The 18,752-nt window shown below is 34.3% G+C and overlaps 1 protein-coding gene across 1 annotated transcript; it reads right to left on the reverse strand.

The window, feature by feature from the left end:
• Positions 1-4,724: 4,724 nt before the first annotated feature.
• LOC120088834 (NASP-related protein sim3) lies at positions 4,725-9,976 on the reverse strand. The gene is made up of 6 exons (XM_039046277.1): positions 9,582-9,976; positions 8,788-9,014; positions 6,384-6,599; positions 6,169-6,259; positions 5,372-5,651; positions 4,725-5,295 (listed from the first exon to the last, which is right to left on the reverse strand). The coding sequence occupies exons 1-6, from the start codon at positions 9,878-9,880 to the stop codon at positions 4,957-4,959; spliced, it is 1,452 nt and encodes a 483-aa protein (XP_038902205.1). The 5' UTR covers positions 9,881-9,976; the 3' UTR covers positions 4,725-4,956.
• Between the last annotated feature and the right edge of the window lie 8,776 nt (positions 9,977-18,752).

Raw genomic sequence — 18,752 nt, forward strand, 5'->3', positions numbered from 1 at the left:
TTGATCAATCACACCTCTAAACTATATAATTTACCGCCCTAACTTTTAATTTGATCTATTATTTACTATAGTTTTCAATTCCTATGTTAATATTGATAACGATATATTTTCAAACATTAAAATTTTGATTTCAACATCAATCTTTTAATCATTGATTTCGAAGGCTCTTAATGTCAAACTCATCAATTTACAACATGTAAATATTTTATTTCTTTAATTTAAATCAAAACGTGACCTGACTTCATCCTTTTAAAATCTTGTTTTTTTAATTACTATTTAATCAGACATTTTCAATTTTACTTTCACATTTTATCTCAATTCCTTTTATCAATTTTCTTTTTAAACTTTAAATTACATGGAATGTTACCTTCAATAATAAATAAAGTTAAGGGTTGGTCGCATATATAAAAAAATTTGTCTTAATTAATAGTAAAAAAGGCAAAAAAAAAAAAAAAAAAATTCAAGATTTTTTCAAAAATTTAAGTGTTGGATGAAGCTTTTGGAGCAACAATTTTTTCAAAAATTGACCTCAAGTCAAGATATCATCAAATTCAGGTGGCCCTTTTAGATGTACATAAAACGGTTTTTCGTACACACGAATGACATTATGAGTTCCTCGTCATGCTTGTTGAACTTCATAATGGGCCACTCGCATTTCAATCGGTAATGAATACCATTTCGAGGCCTAATCAGAGAAAGTTTGTTTTGATTTTGGTTGATGATATATTCATCTATAAAAACTACCTCCAATGATCATAATAAGAACAGGATGTGATGACGTTCTTTACGAAATTCATTCATTTATATGGTAGAAACTTCAAATAAGAAGATGACTCAAAAGTATCATTAATTAATTAAAAACAGGACGCGATGGCATCCTTTACATAAAAAGAACCATCATTATTTGTATGAAATATCTTAGATAAACATCTATGTTCTTATTTCTTCACAAACCTCACTAGTGAAGCAATTTTATAACTGTATTTTGGCTAATCCCAAACTGCCCTAAGCTTTCTTAGCAACTGTCTTACCTGCACAAACCAACTCCAACTCTCAATGCCTACAAAACATATAATAAGTCAATTATAATTATGAAAATTGGTAAATTTGGACGATCTACTATTGGTTTTAAAAAGGCTCATTCGATAACAATTTCATTTTTATATAAGTCTCGATTGAATATTATTTTGTTTCTATGATGTAATTTATCGACGTGTATGAGAGTAATTTTAAAATGGTTAAAATCACTTTTTTCGTGTTTAAAATACTTTGAAACACACTTAATAACTTAAAATCAATTCAATCCTTAATTTTACACTTCTAAACGTAATTTTCATATCATTAAAATTAATTTCAAATATTAGAAATAATTTTTGAATGATTTTAAAAATAATAAAAATGATTCCGGTCATTTTAGAATCACTTCTATAACATGTCATACATCTCCAATCCCAAATCCAAACCAGATTGACCTTACCCTTTCTTTCAAAATTGTTAAGCTATTACTTTTTATTGATCTCCATCCTCATCCAAACTTTCAGCCCACAGCTCATCCTAAACCATTAATGTTGATGTAGACCATTTAATTTCCATATTACCATATTTGACTTTAACCTCAAGCTTCATTATTATAAACTTTTATTGTGTATTTTTCATTCCCATTCCTGGCCACTCAAATTTGTACTTTTATTCATAATATAGAGTTTTCTTACGTCCTAAAATTGACTTTAATATTTGGAATGCGATTGTAACAATTTTTTAAGTTCAAATGAGAATTTATTGACTAAAATAAATATGTACATAACTCAACTGTGTTATCGACTAAAAAAGTTTGTGATTTGATATCAATAGGAAAGGAAGAAAACTCTATTTTATAAATAATTGTTTTTAGTTTTTGGTTTAATTTTTAATCATCGTTTTCATATTTCTAGATAAAGATAAAAACAAAACAAGTTTTTGAAAAGAAAAAAAAAAAATCTCTTTCAAAATATAGGTCTCCATTTAAAATGAAAAGCTACAGAAATTTTGTCAATATAAATCCGTTTGCAGTTCTCAAAGTCTCAAACTTTATTCATCCCTGATCTTCAATTCCTTCTATCCAATTAAAAAACAACAAGAAGAAGAAAAAAATCTTAAAACAAACATTTTTAGACCATTAGTTATCTAACAAGTTGAGTTCATAGGGCGGATGTAGTACCTGTAGGGACAGATGATTCTGAGTTCGTCGACCGAGTCGGTGGCATCTTCGTGTCAGGGACATCTTCCGGTGGCACGACGACGCCCGGCCAGGGGCGGCAAGTGCAGTGCTTTCCCTTCTCTAAGCCCTTATAGAGCTCGGGAAGGTGGCGGCCACAGCCCTTCCATGTATATTTGTTGCACTCCTTGCACACCACAAGGAAACACATCTCTGTTTTTTCTTCAGGTTAATGTTGCTATTTTTGTCAACTCATCATATTTCTCAAGCAATTTAACAAGGCAGAAAGCTTTGGGGATATCGCCAAATTTCCAATGGCTAAATATCTATATTTTCATTTGTTCTAAAATTGTCAAACACTATGTGTAAGGCTATGGTTTTAGACTAATTGTTGATCCAACTTTGTTTCTTTTAAGTTGCTTTACTTCTCTAATAATTAACGGACTTATTTTATTCCAATTACAAAATTGCACCTATGGAATAGAATAATGATATTTAGATTTAGTTTGAAATTGTGGTATCCTTTTCTCCAAAGATACGGAATTGATAAAAAGGAGATCATACCTCATATCTCGAGATCAAGCTACAAACAAACACCACAAAAAAAAAAACAAAACAAAACAAAACAAGGACAAAATCCCACACCAAACAAAGAAAAAAAAGGCACTATTCAAGAGAAAAGGTCACTTGAGGTCTCACAAAAAAAAAACCAAGCCATTTGGAATAATAGATAAACACCTCAGACCAAATATCGAGACTAATAATCTAGGGAGGACGTAAAGTAGCATTATAGACATGCATATTACGTTTGTGCCAAACATGATAAATTACACACTAAGCGACACTCTTCAGATCTTATGCCTTAGTTGATTACATGCACTAAAGTAATAGATCCAATTGAGCTCAGTGTCCTAATGCGAAATCTTATGGGAATACCTTCTCCACAAAGACATGACCTCCAAATAGCCTCGCTAAACAAACATTCAAAAAATAAATGTTCCCTGAACTCAACTCCACCAAACAAAACATAATCACTTGGAATCTTGGATCTCCCATTTGTAAACGATTTTGAACAACAAACCATGAAATAAATGAATATCTAAGAATATTACCTCCAAATCAAAGGAGGCTAGCCCAAGGCACCACAGGATGTTCGACTAACCTCTTCCACTATCAAATGAACTTGCCAGCAAAGTTCAATAAGCTCTCTAGAATTAGAAAGTCGATCCCAAATTCTATCGTAGTACAAAAAAATCACACACCTTAATATGAAGGAAGTCATCCGAATTCAAAATAATCGCAGTACTAAACTATTAGAGGATAGTGTTGGGTAAATTTTAATTTTGAACTAAAAAAATAGTATTTAAATTGCAATTTGCTTTGTTCTGTATGAATTGTTTGATGAAAGATTAGAACAAACAATTGTCATATAAAATTTAAACCTGATCAATTAAAATTCGTTCCAATTTAAATACAAAAATAGAGAGATTAGAGAAATATCCATGGACTTCTCCGGGAAGAAAAAAAGGTTGGAAAATAGATATGAAAGGATACTGAAATTTTCTAAATTTTGTTAGATGAGACCATAAATCTTTTAGAAAAATGATTTGAATTAAGTGGGAAATATGAACGTTGAAATGCTGCAATTAAATAATAATGGGAATTTGGAATTGGTTTTATAGGAGCGGTTCTACGTTGGTGACTCCCCTTTGTCCAAAGATATCTATATTTCAATTGATAATTGTGTATGGAAACTAGAGGCGGCTTATCTTTTTAGGGCTTGTATTGACTCAGAAAAAAAATGTTTTTTAAAAAAAAAACTCATTTTTTATTTAAATATTTTTATAAAAATTTATTCAAATACACTTAAAAATTTATTTTGAGTAGTTATCAAACACTCCAATTTGATCCAAAATGACTTATTTTTTAAAATACTAAAAATGTATTCCAAACACACCCTTAATTTCTAAAGTTCCGATGAAGTTTATAGATTGTTGATTTAAAGTGTGTTTGGAAAACATTTTAAAGTGTTTAATTTAAAAAATAAGTCATTTTCTAAAATTGGAGAATTTGACAATCACTCAAAAATAGTTTTTGACTTATATTTTAAGCAGTTTGGATCAAAATTGCATTTTTATAAAATATTTTTTAAAAGGCAATTCAAACATACTTAACTGCATTACCTTGGACTTTGTTTACTTATTTTCAAAAGAACCCTTAAAGTTTCCTTAAATCCACCATGTGTTGTTTATGTTAACAAGTCTATACTCATACAAGAAGTAATATTTGTAACCCAAGCGGATAAATTTCACCTATAAATTTAACAACAAAGACCTACCAGAGTTGTTTTGAAACAAACTTTACATCAAGTCAAATTACAACTCAAATATCTCATCACAGTTCTAACAGCAAAATAAATGTTTTAAATCTTTTATAATATGGATGTTACCTATCTGCATAAGTTAATACAACTTAAAATTTTGTCCAAAAAGTAAATCATCCAGTATAATCATGAATTGACCCAAAAACCAGACCCTAACCGTAAAACCCAGATGTATTAATGCTGGATGATTACTAAATCTGAAGATTTAAGGAGTCTGGAAAAACATCATTCGAGTGTAAAGTGCTAGTAGAACATAATACAAACATACATGAAGGTCATAACAGCCACAGGCAGGAAGATTTTCTTTTTCCTCTTTCTAATCTAGTTTTACTGCTATGCACTTCTCGGATATCTAATTTCAAAATGAGTTCAAGAACCTTCAAGCGGAACTGCCATCACCTTTATCTTGTGATGACGAATCTGTTGCCAGTTTCTTTGTTGGGTTTGAGTCAGCAGACTCTGATTTTGTTGATACTCGTTTGACTCCCCTTCCGACAACACCAAGGTGCGTCACTCCAGCCGCGCCGTTTGTGTGTGCAGTTGAGACTGTTGGAGAGTCAAATCCTCCATTGCTGTTAGCTGAACCCATCTGTGAGGAGTTGAACACCGCTGGAACTGGAGGTGTGATCTTTTCGACATTTGCCTTTGCCGATCCTATCCCGAGGATCTCTGAGAGAATTGACTTTGGGTTTGAGGCTAGCTGTTGGAGATCTTCAAGCTGTACAAAGACAAAACATGTATTAGATTTTTGCATTTCTCTGTTGCAGTTTACTTGTAGTAAGTTCTAAACTCGCCTTCTTTTCTAGCTCAACCAAAAGCCCAGATAGAGTTTCAATCTCAGATTGTTTCTCTGTTGCAGCATTGTCATTGTCAGTCTGAGAGCCATTGGAGGATAGTGGAACCTCTGGTTCTGACCCCGAAGTAGAAGAAGCTGTCGTTGGTACAATGGTACTCTTTACTTCATCAGTGAGGCGCACCACACGTGACTTGCAAATTGATATTGCCTTCTGGCAGTATGAAATGGCTTCCTGCGGCTGAGAACCAAACTCCAAACACAAGCATACACGGAAATTTCTGGAATTTTCAGTTTAAGGTAGCAAAAGACCTCATGTAAAAGTAAGCAATTATACCAATTCAAGAAGAAAGGAAAAATAATGAACTTCCAATTTTTTTTTTTTTATGAGAAACATGGAAACCAGCTTTCATTATCAAAAGAAGAGAACGACGAAAGGGGAGATGACGTCTCCACCAAGGAGATGTACAAAAACACTTCTAGGTTGGCAAAGATACGAGTTGAAGAGTAGTTACAAAAACTCACTCAAAATAGTACAATAGGTAAAAGCATAGATTAACAACCAACCAGAATTCATAAACTATTATTAAAAACAAAATTTGATGTTGAGTACTAAAAACAGGGTTTTTTTTTTTCCATAATCCTTCTTATTCCTTTTTTTTTCTTTTCTTGAAATCTCAGGAAGAATATTTGAAATTTGAGTTTTATGAATATTTGATTCTATTTACATACTTATATAAGCTTTAGAATCTTTTTTTTATATAGGAATATAAGCTTTAGAATCTGAAAGAAGGATACAGTTCAGCAAGCTGTCGATTGTCAGGTTCAACAAGTCTTTCCAAGATTGATAATGCTTTCTGGTAGTCGCTGAGGGAAGTTCCAATGTCCTCTAGATGGAGGAGGGAAAAAAAACCACTTTAAAATTGATGGATAAGCCCTTGCTGGTGGGAGAAAAAGAAACATAAACCACTCGAATGTATATCACGCCAGAGCAAATACAATGCAAAGTGTACCTCTTTCAAGTGCAACTTCGGCCAAGGCTGACAGTATGTCCACTTTCTCCATCGTGTCACCTGATTCTTTTTCAACTATAGCTCTGGCAACGTCTAGCATTTTCCAAGCTAAGTCAAGATCAGATTCATCTTCATCTGCATCTGCCAAGTCCTCAGCATCGCTATCATCAGCTTCCTCTTCATCTTGATCCTTCTTACCGGAAACGGTTTCGGAAACTGTCTCAAAAAAAAACATGGAAAATGGAAGGTCAAAAACTCCTCCTGAGATAATCTTTTAAAAGAAAAAACAAAAAGGGCCCTTTTTTTATAAGATAGTATTTAAAATGAAAACCAGGAACAAAATAACGCAATCAAAATCTAGTAGAACAATGTTAATATCCAATGCCATCTTTCAGGTCCTTGACACAATGTGAACACATGATACTCCATTCAATTTGAAGTGTTAGACATGCCTCTTCACATTTCAAAACCAACCCCGTCATCACAGAAACTGTTTGAACTTCAACTAATTCACAGTTAATGCATATAAAAAAATCTATGATAGAAGTACATGTCATGCATTACATACATCAAACAAAATTCTCATAAAGGAAGAAAATATGCAATTTCTTTTTGATGCATCAGTAGGTATCATCAAATGTACATAATTGTAGTTATAAAAACAAGAAACAGAAAATTCATTCAAATGTTGTCTACGCATCAATGCAGTGAACTACAAGCCCCAAGAATTGTTCTACACAAAGTGCTTAATTACATAGATACAAAAATTTGATTATAATCAAAATCTGTTGTTGCAAAGACAGGGGGATTCAATACAAAAACTTTTCTCAAACAGTAATTAACCACATGAAGAAGTTAATATTCAATGGCCTAAGTTAGCAAAAAAAAAATATCACAGGCCAGATGTCTTGTATTTATTTGTTAGGATAGGGCCCCAAAGCTCTGAACCGACAATATTGGATGATAGCAAAAAAAAATTGTAATAAAACTGAATGGTGGCACATTGCAGTATCACTGTAGCTAATTCTTTTTCTTTTAAGATGACAAGTGGTAAATGAAATTATAAGTCAACTAGATGAAGAAAATTTGGAAATCAAGATTTTAAATAAAAACAAACGGTTTAATAGATGAAAATGCAAAAGTTGATGAGTGTGACAGTGAGGATACATCCAAAAGTAAAGCAATAAGACATCAATAATTTGTTGAACATAAATTGTAGAAATCTCAAATGACCTGTAGTTAATATTCCCATTTGTTACTAAAACAATAAAGCTTATGGGTTTATTTTGAGCTTCACATGATCTCATCAGACTAAAAAATAATGTATAATAGTGATCAGCATGTCCTAGAGAACTAAGTGCATTGTTAAAATGAAAAAGATGCATGGAGTCACGCTCAAGATGAAAAAAAGATGCAAGCCTAGATGAGGTGAGGTGCATGATATCACGTAGAAAAGTAATTATTTCCAAATATTGAATATTGTGAGCCAAAAGAAATTTATAAATTGTTGCTGTAAATACTTTGTAAAGAGGAAAGAAAAAGAAATGATAGAGATGTCATCATCTGACATCAAAGTGAAAGGAGGAAACAAGAAACTAAATTGGAAGACAAAGCTTCCATGGAGGCACTTATAGACAAAACATAAGGAAAGGTATTTGAGTGTCCACTGTATTAAGTCACCACACCAAGGTTTGTCAGTCATCAAGATACAAGTCAAATGATCTCCACAGAAAGCAAGATACCCACCCCCCTACACAATGTAAGCTGGAAGCCTACCAAACACATAGGTGTGTGTTTTAAACAGGGAATGAAGATAGCCATCAATGATTAACAAGTATATGCATTATAACTCAGCAAAATAGCAAATTCCTACTGTTCACGAGAAACAAAGCAAACCATCACATCCTAATGTCCATAAGAAAAAGCTATAGAGCTCATAACATCTCGGGATGGAAATACACACAATGCATTGAAAAGATTTGAAATACACATTATGAAAAAGTAATGAATATTTTCACTTTCAGTTGAAGTGCTTCAATGAAACTTAGACACCATAAAACCAGCAGCGTTTTATTCATGCTCAGTATGCTTATGCAACACTAAATTCATCACTTAGAATACCATGAAATACATCAATGATACCAAGATAAAATAAAACCAGAAGCATAATGCTTAAGAATATAACATCCTCACTCTCTTTCAGGAAGGGAGAAGAGAGATAAAACCAGATTGAGGTGGAATCCTCTTCAAGTAAGTCAAACATTAGAGGGGAATTCATTACGCTGGAGCATGCCACATTTCATTTAGATTTTAAATAATGTAAAATAGAAAATATCCAAGTTAAAGAAAAGGGAAATGTAAGTTAGAAACTTGATTACTCAGACATCATGAGGAAGATACCAACCATCATCTGTAACTCCATCCACTATTTCGGCATTGCTGGAAACAGAAGCTTTTGATGATTCGCCATTAACAGCATTCTTCACAGATTCATCTTTGTCAGATTCACCTTCTTTCTTTGGGACAGCTCCTAGTGGATCTGCCTCCTCCTGGGCTTTGTACAATAAAGCACATCCATATTTGTAGTACAACTTGACACATTCTGAAGCCAGTTCACCATAATGTGCAGCTCTGAAGTGAAATATTTTCAAGATTATTACAAGGGGAAAAAAATTCAATGGAATTAAGATGGTTACGACATGCACTATAACTAAAAGTATCCAAATGCTAGTGATTTAAGATTCTTCTTTTCACATCGTAAAAGAGGCATGTTAGCAACAGGTATCCAATTATCTAGACAAGAAACAGAATGAGCAACAATTTCCTATATGCATAGAAAAATAAATGAATTTAGAACCCTAACAAGAAGGAACAACATCACACAACCAAGACTGTTCGATGATCCTGATGAGCGCTTGATCTTCAATAATTCGAAGTAAAAAAATGAATCTGGAGCAACAATATACCCCCCACCCCACCCCACTGCTAAAGATAAGCGAAAAAAACCCAATATGAAAATCTTGAAATTGACTAAATGGTAAGTGGGAAAAAAAAATGATCTAACAGGGTGAAGTAATTTTAGCAAATCAGCTCCAAGACTCCAAGGTTACCAGAAGCTGGACTTTCATCTTCATTCAAAAATTCAATTCATAACAAAAAAGAAATTGCAGAGATAGTGAAAAATAGCAAAACCCTAACCTAATCTCAAGGGCACGGCTGAAGCAATCGACAGCCTCATTGAAATCATTATCCTTCATGGCCTTGGATCCCTTCTCTAGCAACTCTTCCGCCAGCTCTAACGATTTCTCACCGCTTCCATCAGAGGTCTGAGCAGTGGGTTCAGCAACGGCCTTCTTTTCATCCGGAGAATTGCAAGACGACTCGAGGCCTCCCTGAACAATGGACTCAGTGGTAACCTCACTGACGTTCAGGGTTTCGTCAAGTTTGGGTTTCTCTACCGTCACTGAGACCTCCGATGGGAGATCTTCGTCGGCCATGGCTATAATTTTCCGGGCTTAGAGAAAATGGAGGTTTAAGCAGAGGCTTCCACACTTCGAGCTTCAAAATCCTTTTTGGGCGGAAACGCGACAGCTAAAATAATAACTCCGTTTTTACACCTAAAGCTGTAATAAAAATAATAATTAATAAATAAAAGAATTAATTATTAGGCTTTTTTTTCTTTTACAATTATTATGCTTTTTTTTTGGTCAAATACAAAAAATTGAAAATTTAGAATAGGTTTTGTAGTGAATCCCGATTTTGTTTTATGTTTTCAGATTCAATGAGTTCAACAAATATATATTCGGCAGACTATTTGTAACACCCTAATTCATTTTGTAATTAAGCATTAATTTACTGTAGACTATTTGAATAAATCGAAATTTAAATTCAATTTAATTATTTGGAATTAATTGGAATTTAATTTGGTTTGGCATTGGAGATTGGATTATTTTATTAAGATAATTCAATTTGATTTCTGGATGAAAGATTTAAAATATTTTGGAAAATATGTGAGTTATTAAAATTGAATTTATTTGGGAAGAGATTTTATTTGGTTTTGGTTTTATTTGGATGGGATTTAAAGAGAGATTTTGGATTTAATAAAAGAATGTGGAATTTGAAATTTAAAAGGAAAAAGGAAAGAGGTTTTAAATATTATATATTTATATAAGGAGGGGAAAAAAGAAAAGAAAAATCAAAACTCCCTCTTAGGGGTGTTCAAAAAAACCGAAGACCCAAAAAAATCGAGCAACCCAACCCAACCCAATTGGTTTGGGTTGGTTCAAAAAAATGCTTTGGTTTGAATTTTTTTTTAATGAACCCAAATAGGTCGGTTCAGTTCTCGGGTTCGTAGGAAAAACGTTCGGTTCGAACCGAACCGACCCAGGAAGTATAAAGAATTTATTGTAATTTAATTTGTATGTAGACCTAGCCCAGCGCCCAGTTCGGCTCAGCCCATTCCCTTCGGCCTTCAGTTCAGCTCAGCCCAAGAACAGAAGGCCCAAACCAACTTCCCATTTCTCGGTAGGCTGAAGGTTGAAACCATTCCCTTGTCGACATGTGGCCCATGGAGATTGGAGGTCATTTTGATTTCCTTCTTCTCCACGTTTCAACTTTCCCCTAGTCAATAGACGCCTCACCAGTCACCAGACAAAGACAGACCAGATGGTACACAGTAGGTCAGCGGCATCATTCATCTTCATCCCTTTTTTTCGTCACGCATGCCATCGGCCATTCAACATTCATCACTCGTCCATTCCGTCAAGTCGTCGACTCCGTCCAAGTTCCAACTCTTCCTCTTCGTCCGTCACTCCTCTCCGTCATTCCCTTTTCCACTTTTCGTCACTCATCACACCACTCGCCAACCTCTCCGTCCGTCACTCCTTTCCGTCAGTGTCATCTTCTGAGTCACTCCTTTTCGTCACTCGTCCGAGTTCTGACTCTTTGTCTCCGTGAGTGTCATCTTCACGTTAGCAATTAAACTATTTTTTTTATATATATATTTAATTATTTTTTTTATTCCTCATGGTTCACCTATGCTCACATTTTTTTTCTTTATTTGTTAATATTGTAGATGGAAAATAGTGAATTGATCGACATCGACAATGAATCATCACCTATAAATATATATTTAATTATTTTTTTATTCCTCATGGTTCACCTATGCTCACATTTTTTTTCTTTATTTGTTAATATTGTAGATGGAAAATAGTGAGTTGATCGACATCGACAATGAATCATCACCTATAAATATTTCTATCCCCGATGCATGTTCTAAACCATCAGAAGTCATTGGCAAGAGAAAACCAACTAGGTCATCATCTTCAGTGTGGGATCACTTTACAAAGATGGAAAGATCTAACGCCGAAGGTATAAGATGCAAATGTAATTATTGTGATAAAGATTACGCTTGTGACACTTCTTCATGTGGAACTAATACCTTATGGAAGCATTTACGAAAACAATGCAAAAATTATCCATTTAGAGAGCAACCTAAAGAGCAAACCATACTAAAATTTCAACCGAATGAAATTGATGCAAAATGTGCTATCAATACGAATTTTTTGTCTACTACCTTTAGTCAACAAAGAGTTAGAAATGCATGTGCTAAGATGCTAGTATTATCTAAGGTACCATTTAGATTTGTAGAGACAGAGGGGTTTAAAGAATTTTGTAATATTGCATGTCCTAAGTTTGACATTCCTTCAAGAATCACAATTGTTAGGGATATTTATCAGTTGTATATGGTTCCTTAAAGAGTAAGCCTAACAATAGATACTTGGATTTCCTTACAGAACATCAATTATATGGTTCTTACAGCACATTTTGTTGATTCTGAATGGAATTTACAGAAAAGAATATTGGATTTTTGTCAAGTGCCTACTAATAAGGGAGATACAATAGGTAAAGTAATTGAATGTTGTTTATTGGATTGGGGTATTGATAAAGTTTTTTCAATTACTATTGATAATGCAACTTCAAATGATTCAGCAATCTCATATATGAAGAGAAAATAGAAAACTAAAGATTTGGAAGTCTCTTATTTTGGATGGTGAATTATTGCATATGAGATGTTGTGCTCATATTATGAACTTGATTGTCAATGATGGATTGAAAGAATGGCATCATTCGATAACTAGTGTACGAAATGTTGTAAGATATGTTAGATCTTCTCCTAAGCGATTGAAAAAAAATTTAGATTGTGTTGGACATGAAAAGATTGAATGTAAAGCCCTTGTTTGTCTGGATGTATCTACAAGATGGCATTCAACATATTTGATGCTCGATCATGCTTTAAAATTTGAAAAGGCTTTTCAATGCTTAGAAGAAGAGGATGAAGATTTTCTACATCACTTTACTAAAGATGAGAATGGAAAGAAAAGAAAGGGACCACCGACCTTAGCCGATTGGAACCATGTTCGAACATTTGTCAAAATTTTTAAGATGTTTTATGATCTTACATTCAAGGTTAGTGGCTCAATTTATGTCACTTCTAATACATTTTTTCATGAACTTTGTGGGATTCAACGACGTTTAATAGGTTGGAGCCAAAATGTAAATAATGTGATATATACTATGGCTTCCAATATGAGAATGAAATTTGATAAGTATTGGGAATCTCTTGACAAGATGAACAAAGTGTTGTTTCTAGCTATTGTGCTTGATCCACGATATAAGTTGGATTATGTGTCCTTTTGTTTCATAAGTATCTATGGGTATGGAGTTGCTAGAACAATGACTGATGAGGTGAAAATTAGTTTGATGCAATTGTATGAGTTTTATAAGACAAGTGATTCAAGTAGTCATGCTTTTGAACAACCATGTCACATAGTTGAAATAAGTGAGGATTGTGATGACATGGAAATGGATTTACAGTTGGAAAAAAAATGAAGAAGAAAAGAGAAAAATTTGAATGAAACAAGAAATGATGTGGAGAGATATTTGTCAGAACCTAATGAAGATCTGATAGAAAATTTTGATATTTTGAATTGGTGGAAATTAAATGCTCCTAAATACAAAGTTTTATCACAAGTTGTTCGAGATGTTTTACCCATACTAGTGTCAACAGTTGCTTCTGAATCAACATTTAGTACAGAAGGTAGAATACATGACTTTTTTAGAAGTTCTTTAAGTCCTAAAAAGGTGGATGCTCTAATATGTACACAAAATTGGCTACGTGCGAAGCCAACGTTATTAGATCTTACTCCACAAACTGAGGAACTGGAAACTTGTGATCAAGTTTTATCAGGTAGTGTTATCTTTTATATATTTACTCTATAATCTATATTAATATATTGAAATTATGATAGCATTCTTATATAATTTATTGTTTAAATCTTGTTTAGGGTTCTTCAAGGAGCAAGTTTTGTTAGGAATATGAATGGGTCGTTGAAATCTATTGGATTTTGAAGACTTTTGTAGACATTACATTATAGTCTTACTTATGGATTTTGTAGACATTATGGTCTTTCTTGTGAATTTTGGAGACTTTTTTTGTTATAATAGATTTTGGATATTTTTTTTGTGGATTGTGGAATCTTATGTGTTTTTTTATTGGTGATTCCAAGCTTTTTTTTTTTTAAGGGAACCGATGGAACCGAACCAACCCAACCCATTTTTTATGGGTTGGTTTAGTTCGGGTTCATAATTTAACAAGGGTTAGTTTGGGTTAGAAAAATACACAAATCGACGCATAGGGTTGGGAACTTGGGCCTAAAATATCTCTAAACCCAACCCTTGAATGAACACCTCTACTCCTCTCTTCCTCGACAATGCGTTGCCCCCCCCCCCCGAAAGAAAACCCTCATACCTCCTCTCGCCATCTTCGTTCGTCTGAGGTCGTGTGACCTAGCCACGTGTCGTCACCTAAGAGCTCGCCAGCTGCACATCGTCGGCCGAGCTTCTTCAAGTCTTATGCCTGTTGTAAGCCTCGCCGAGCGTTGTTGTCACTCGCTGTCAGAGTTCTTCAGCTTCGCCACACATTTTCTTGCTCAGATCTGAATCTCTTAGCCCAGCACGCCTCGCCAACTACCTCTCTTTTCTATTTCCATTTGAGTTACGCCGCTGGTAAGTTGTCATCGTGCCACCGCCAATTGCCACTTAGCCACGACTTTATCATCTTCTAGTTGTCGGATCTTGGTTTTTAAGTGAGATTTTTATGTTTATGGGATGAATCGTTGGGTTATCTCCAATGCATTAACTTTTGGTTTTAATCTAACATTAACCTAGAGATTTTGGCTTCTAGGTCGAGGATTTTGAGCATTTTAGCAAGTTGTCCAACACTTTAAGTATGAATTTGGGTAAGTTTTGTGGGGATTGTGGAATAGATTGTGGACGTTTTGGAATAGGGCCTAAAGTTATAAAATTGAAGTTTTTGGGACAAAATTGAAGGTTGTGTTTCTGTGTTAGGAACATTAATTAAAGTTGTTGTTGGTGATTGATTTCTTGGATTACTTTTGGACTTGTAACTTAAGGTAAGTGTCTTTCTACCAGTTCGCCTTCGAACCAGTCGCCCCTACCCTACGTTAATGGCTTAATTGTTTATGTTAGATTGATTACTGTTTGAGTTTGATTGATTGGACTGTTTAAGTTGGGCTAATTGGACGATTTAAGTTGGACAAATTGAATTGTTTGAACTATTTATTTTGTACTATTTGGATAGTGTATTCCAGACTGAATAGACTGTAAAATTTCATTTTATGAACTAATTGACTGTATGTAATGTTGATTGAGGTTATATATATACGAAATTTTTATCTCTAAAATAAACGATTGTAGGATATAACATGGGAATTATACGAAAACTGATGCATGCTAAGATATAGGGTTCCTGTTAGTTTTTCTAATAAGGGTAGGTGTACATGAAGGAAATCAGATACGAGGATTTCCATGAGCAACGGAAGGATCATTCCAAATTACAATCGTATATGAACTTTACAATTACAATCACAAATGGAAACATACGGTTATGCAAAATACATAAATTACAGCATGCTATACATATGATCAAGGACAAGAGTAACATACTTTTGTCGACTCATCACAATGCTACTTGATCACGAACGCTCGAACACAGCAACACAGCAACACACGAACGCTCATCCAACACGACCGCTACACTGCACGATCACCACGCACTCAAACTAAGTGATCGCCAATGTCATGAACACCACGAACAGTCTCCACAGAACCTCAACAATGTCGAGTTGAGTATAACACCACCAAGAAGGTTACCTTGGTATTCTCGGTGTGAGAATCCAGAGGGTGGGCTCTTGTGGACTTAGTTTGAGGTAGAAAATAGGAGGAACCACAATCGTGTAAACGATTGAGCAAGTGGGAAATGAAAGAACCTATCGTATAGGTCGATGCCCAATCGTTTAGGAAAAACTAAGCGATCGTCTAGCAAAAGCTATGCAATCGTTTAACTCATCGCTTAGTTCAGTGTCTATCGCCTAAGAACACTCCACGATCGTTTAGCTAACTCCAAGCTGTCGCTTAGTAAATCCAATTTACTTGACAACTCTCGTGAGAATTTTCCGAGAGTGGAATTCTCAAATTTACTTCTTTGCAAATCTTACTAAAATTAGGAAAACATTTTTCCTTTTATCTCACGGTTATCATGAAACTACCAATAACCTTCCACTCAATTGGTTATTAGAGAAAAAGAGATAATTATCCAATAATTAATATTATTATAAATATAAATGATAACTAACTTACCATAATATACTTATAACCTATAGTTTTAATATTTCATCTCATGAAACATATAAACCATAGCTTTTTTCTATTCCATGGCACTTAATGTAAATCTCATTTACATTAATCTTCTACTAGATGTATCTCATACATCATACCGATTATATCATATATAATCAAATTACCTCTTGTCAATTTGAACATTTCAAATCAACACCAAGAACTGATCCTCAACTTAAATCCATTGAGCTACCAAGGGGACCTTATGGACCTGTAGCTCGAAACTTCAACGGTACGTGAATAACTGACTAAACTCTTTAGTCACGGGATCCACCATCCGTTAACTGGCAGGCACTCCACTAAAGACCGACAGCTAAACTTCCCTTACCACAGATATATTATATGTCCATCTTAACCAATCAACAGTGTGATAACCCTTCACAGATCGCTCATAAGTACAACTCGGCAAATAACCGTTATGCCACTGTAGTTACATCTAACTCCTTACGTACCACTGATCCTCTAATGAACATAAGTCATAGTCCTACTATGACTGAGTCCTCTCTTCCAAAGAGAAATTGTGGCCACTATGTTCAAGCCTTGTAATCAGCCCTTAAGGGAGCAATCTCTCTACTTACCCCTGCTTCGAGGAAGGAGTGAATTCCATCTTGTGTATCGAGTTCCCAGCTCCCAAATCAGACAAGTCCCCAAAAAGGTAGGCATGTTAAGTTGGCAATCTGACCACTATCACCCATACTAATCAAAGGACCGCCCTCACAGGCAGGAGTTCCCAAAACACTAAGGATTGAGGTCGTGTCACCTATGGTCTTTTAGGTGAGATGTAAGTCTCTAGTATCAACGGCGTTATATACAGAGTCTAGTCATCTCATGGTCTGGTCTTATACAAACTCTTTGTATAGGACACTCTCGCTCGCACGTCTCCACATGAATGGTCAGAATCTACCATTTTGTAATAGGTTATAACACTTGCAAACCTCTACAAAGCAGGTCATATCTGTAGTGTCATCAGGATCAAGTATCCCACCTTAATCCTTATACTACAGACCTATTTAGGTTATCACTTAAGGCATGATCCACTTGTATATCACATATATATGCTTAAGTTTACATAAGATAACCATAGAGTTTTGTTTATTGGATATGAGTAAATGCCAGAATGAAATAACAATTATTTTATTCATAAAACAATATGTATGATTACAAACAACGAGACTCCGAGAGAATTAGGACACCAATCCTAATAGTACACACATGCGAAAAAACTATAAACATAGAGTACCAATGAGCGGAAGTAGATCGTTCCAAATCCCATTATGAAAGAACATAAACATTTACATTCTAACAGAGGACAGTTATGCATCAAGTAAATTACAGCATGCTTCAAAGGTAAAAACAAAGGGACCAAGTAAACATACCCTTGAAGGACCTTTATTCTAGTAATCCCTCAATCAATCAACCAAGCGTTCAATAGCACGAATGCAACGCGAGCAAATCCAGCAAACAACACGAACTGGTGAATACTCGATCACAATCGAGTTGAACTCGATACTACCCCGAGGCTACCTTGGTATTCTCAGTGTGAGAATCTAGGAGGTGTGGGCTCTGTATGGATTTGATAGAAGGAAGGAGGAACTTGAACGATCGGGTAGACAATCAAGTAAGTAGGAGAATGAATAAGTCTATCATATAGACTTGGGACTCGATCGTTTAGTAGCATGTAGCTATCGTATATGATACTGGTTCTTTGATCGTTTACTCTCTCAAAGCTATTGTGTAACTTTTGCTTCTTGCGAGTTGAATTATGAAAAAATAAAAACGATTTTCATTTTATCCATCAGTTATAAAAAAACTAATTAAAACTTCCCACTAAGTCGGTTATTAGGAGAAAAAATCGAAAATCATTAATCATATAACTAATTTATTATAAATAAATGTAATAACTAATTTATCATATTATATTTATAACCTATAATTTTAATATCACATCTTATGCAATATATAAACCATAGTTCTTTTTCTCTTTTATGGCATTTAATATAAATCATATTTATACTAATTCCTCCAATTAATGTATCTAATACATCAAATCAATTATATTACATATAATTGAATCAATTTAATTATATCATATATAATCACATTCCCTCTTGTTAATTTGAACACTTCAAACTAACCCAAAAACTGATTCTCAATATAAATCCATTGAGCTACCAAGAGGACCTTATGGACCTGTAGCTTGAAGCTCCAATGGTACGTGAATAATTGACTAAACTCTTTAATCACGATATCTACCATCCGTTGACTACTAAGCTAAAGGTCGATAGTTGCACTCTTCGCACTACAGATATATTTCTGTGTCCATTGGATATAACCAATCAATAGTACGATGACCCTTCACAAATCACTCGTAAGTACAACTAGGCCAATTTACCATTTTTCCTCTATAGTTACATCTAACTCCTTAAGTACCATCGATTCCTCTAATGAACAATACATCATAGTCTCACTACGAGTAAACCCTTCTCGGGCCAAGAGAAGGTGTCACGCCACATTGTTCAAGCCCCGAAATCAACCTTTAAGGGAACAATTTTTCTGTTTACCATGCTTTGGAGAAGGAGTGAATTCCGTCTTGTGTAGCTAAGTTCCCAG

This window comes from Benincasa hispida, chromosome 10 (assembly GCF_009727055.1).
Source record: "Benincasa hispida cultivar B227 chromosome 10, ASM972705v1, whole genome shotgun sequence".
NCBI lineage: Eukaryota > Viridiplantae > Streptophyta > Magnoliopsida > Cucurbitales > Cucurbitaceae > Benincasa > Benincasa hispida.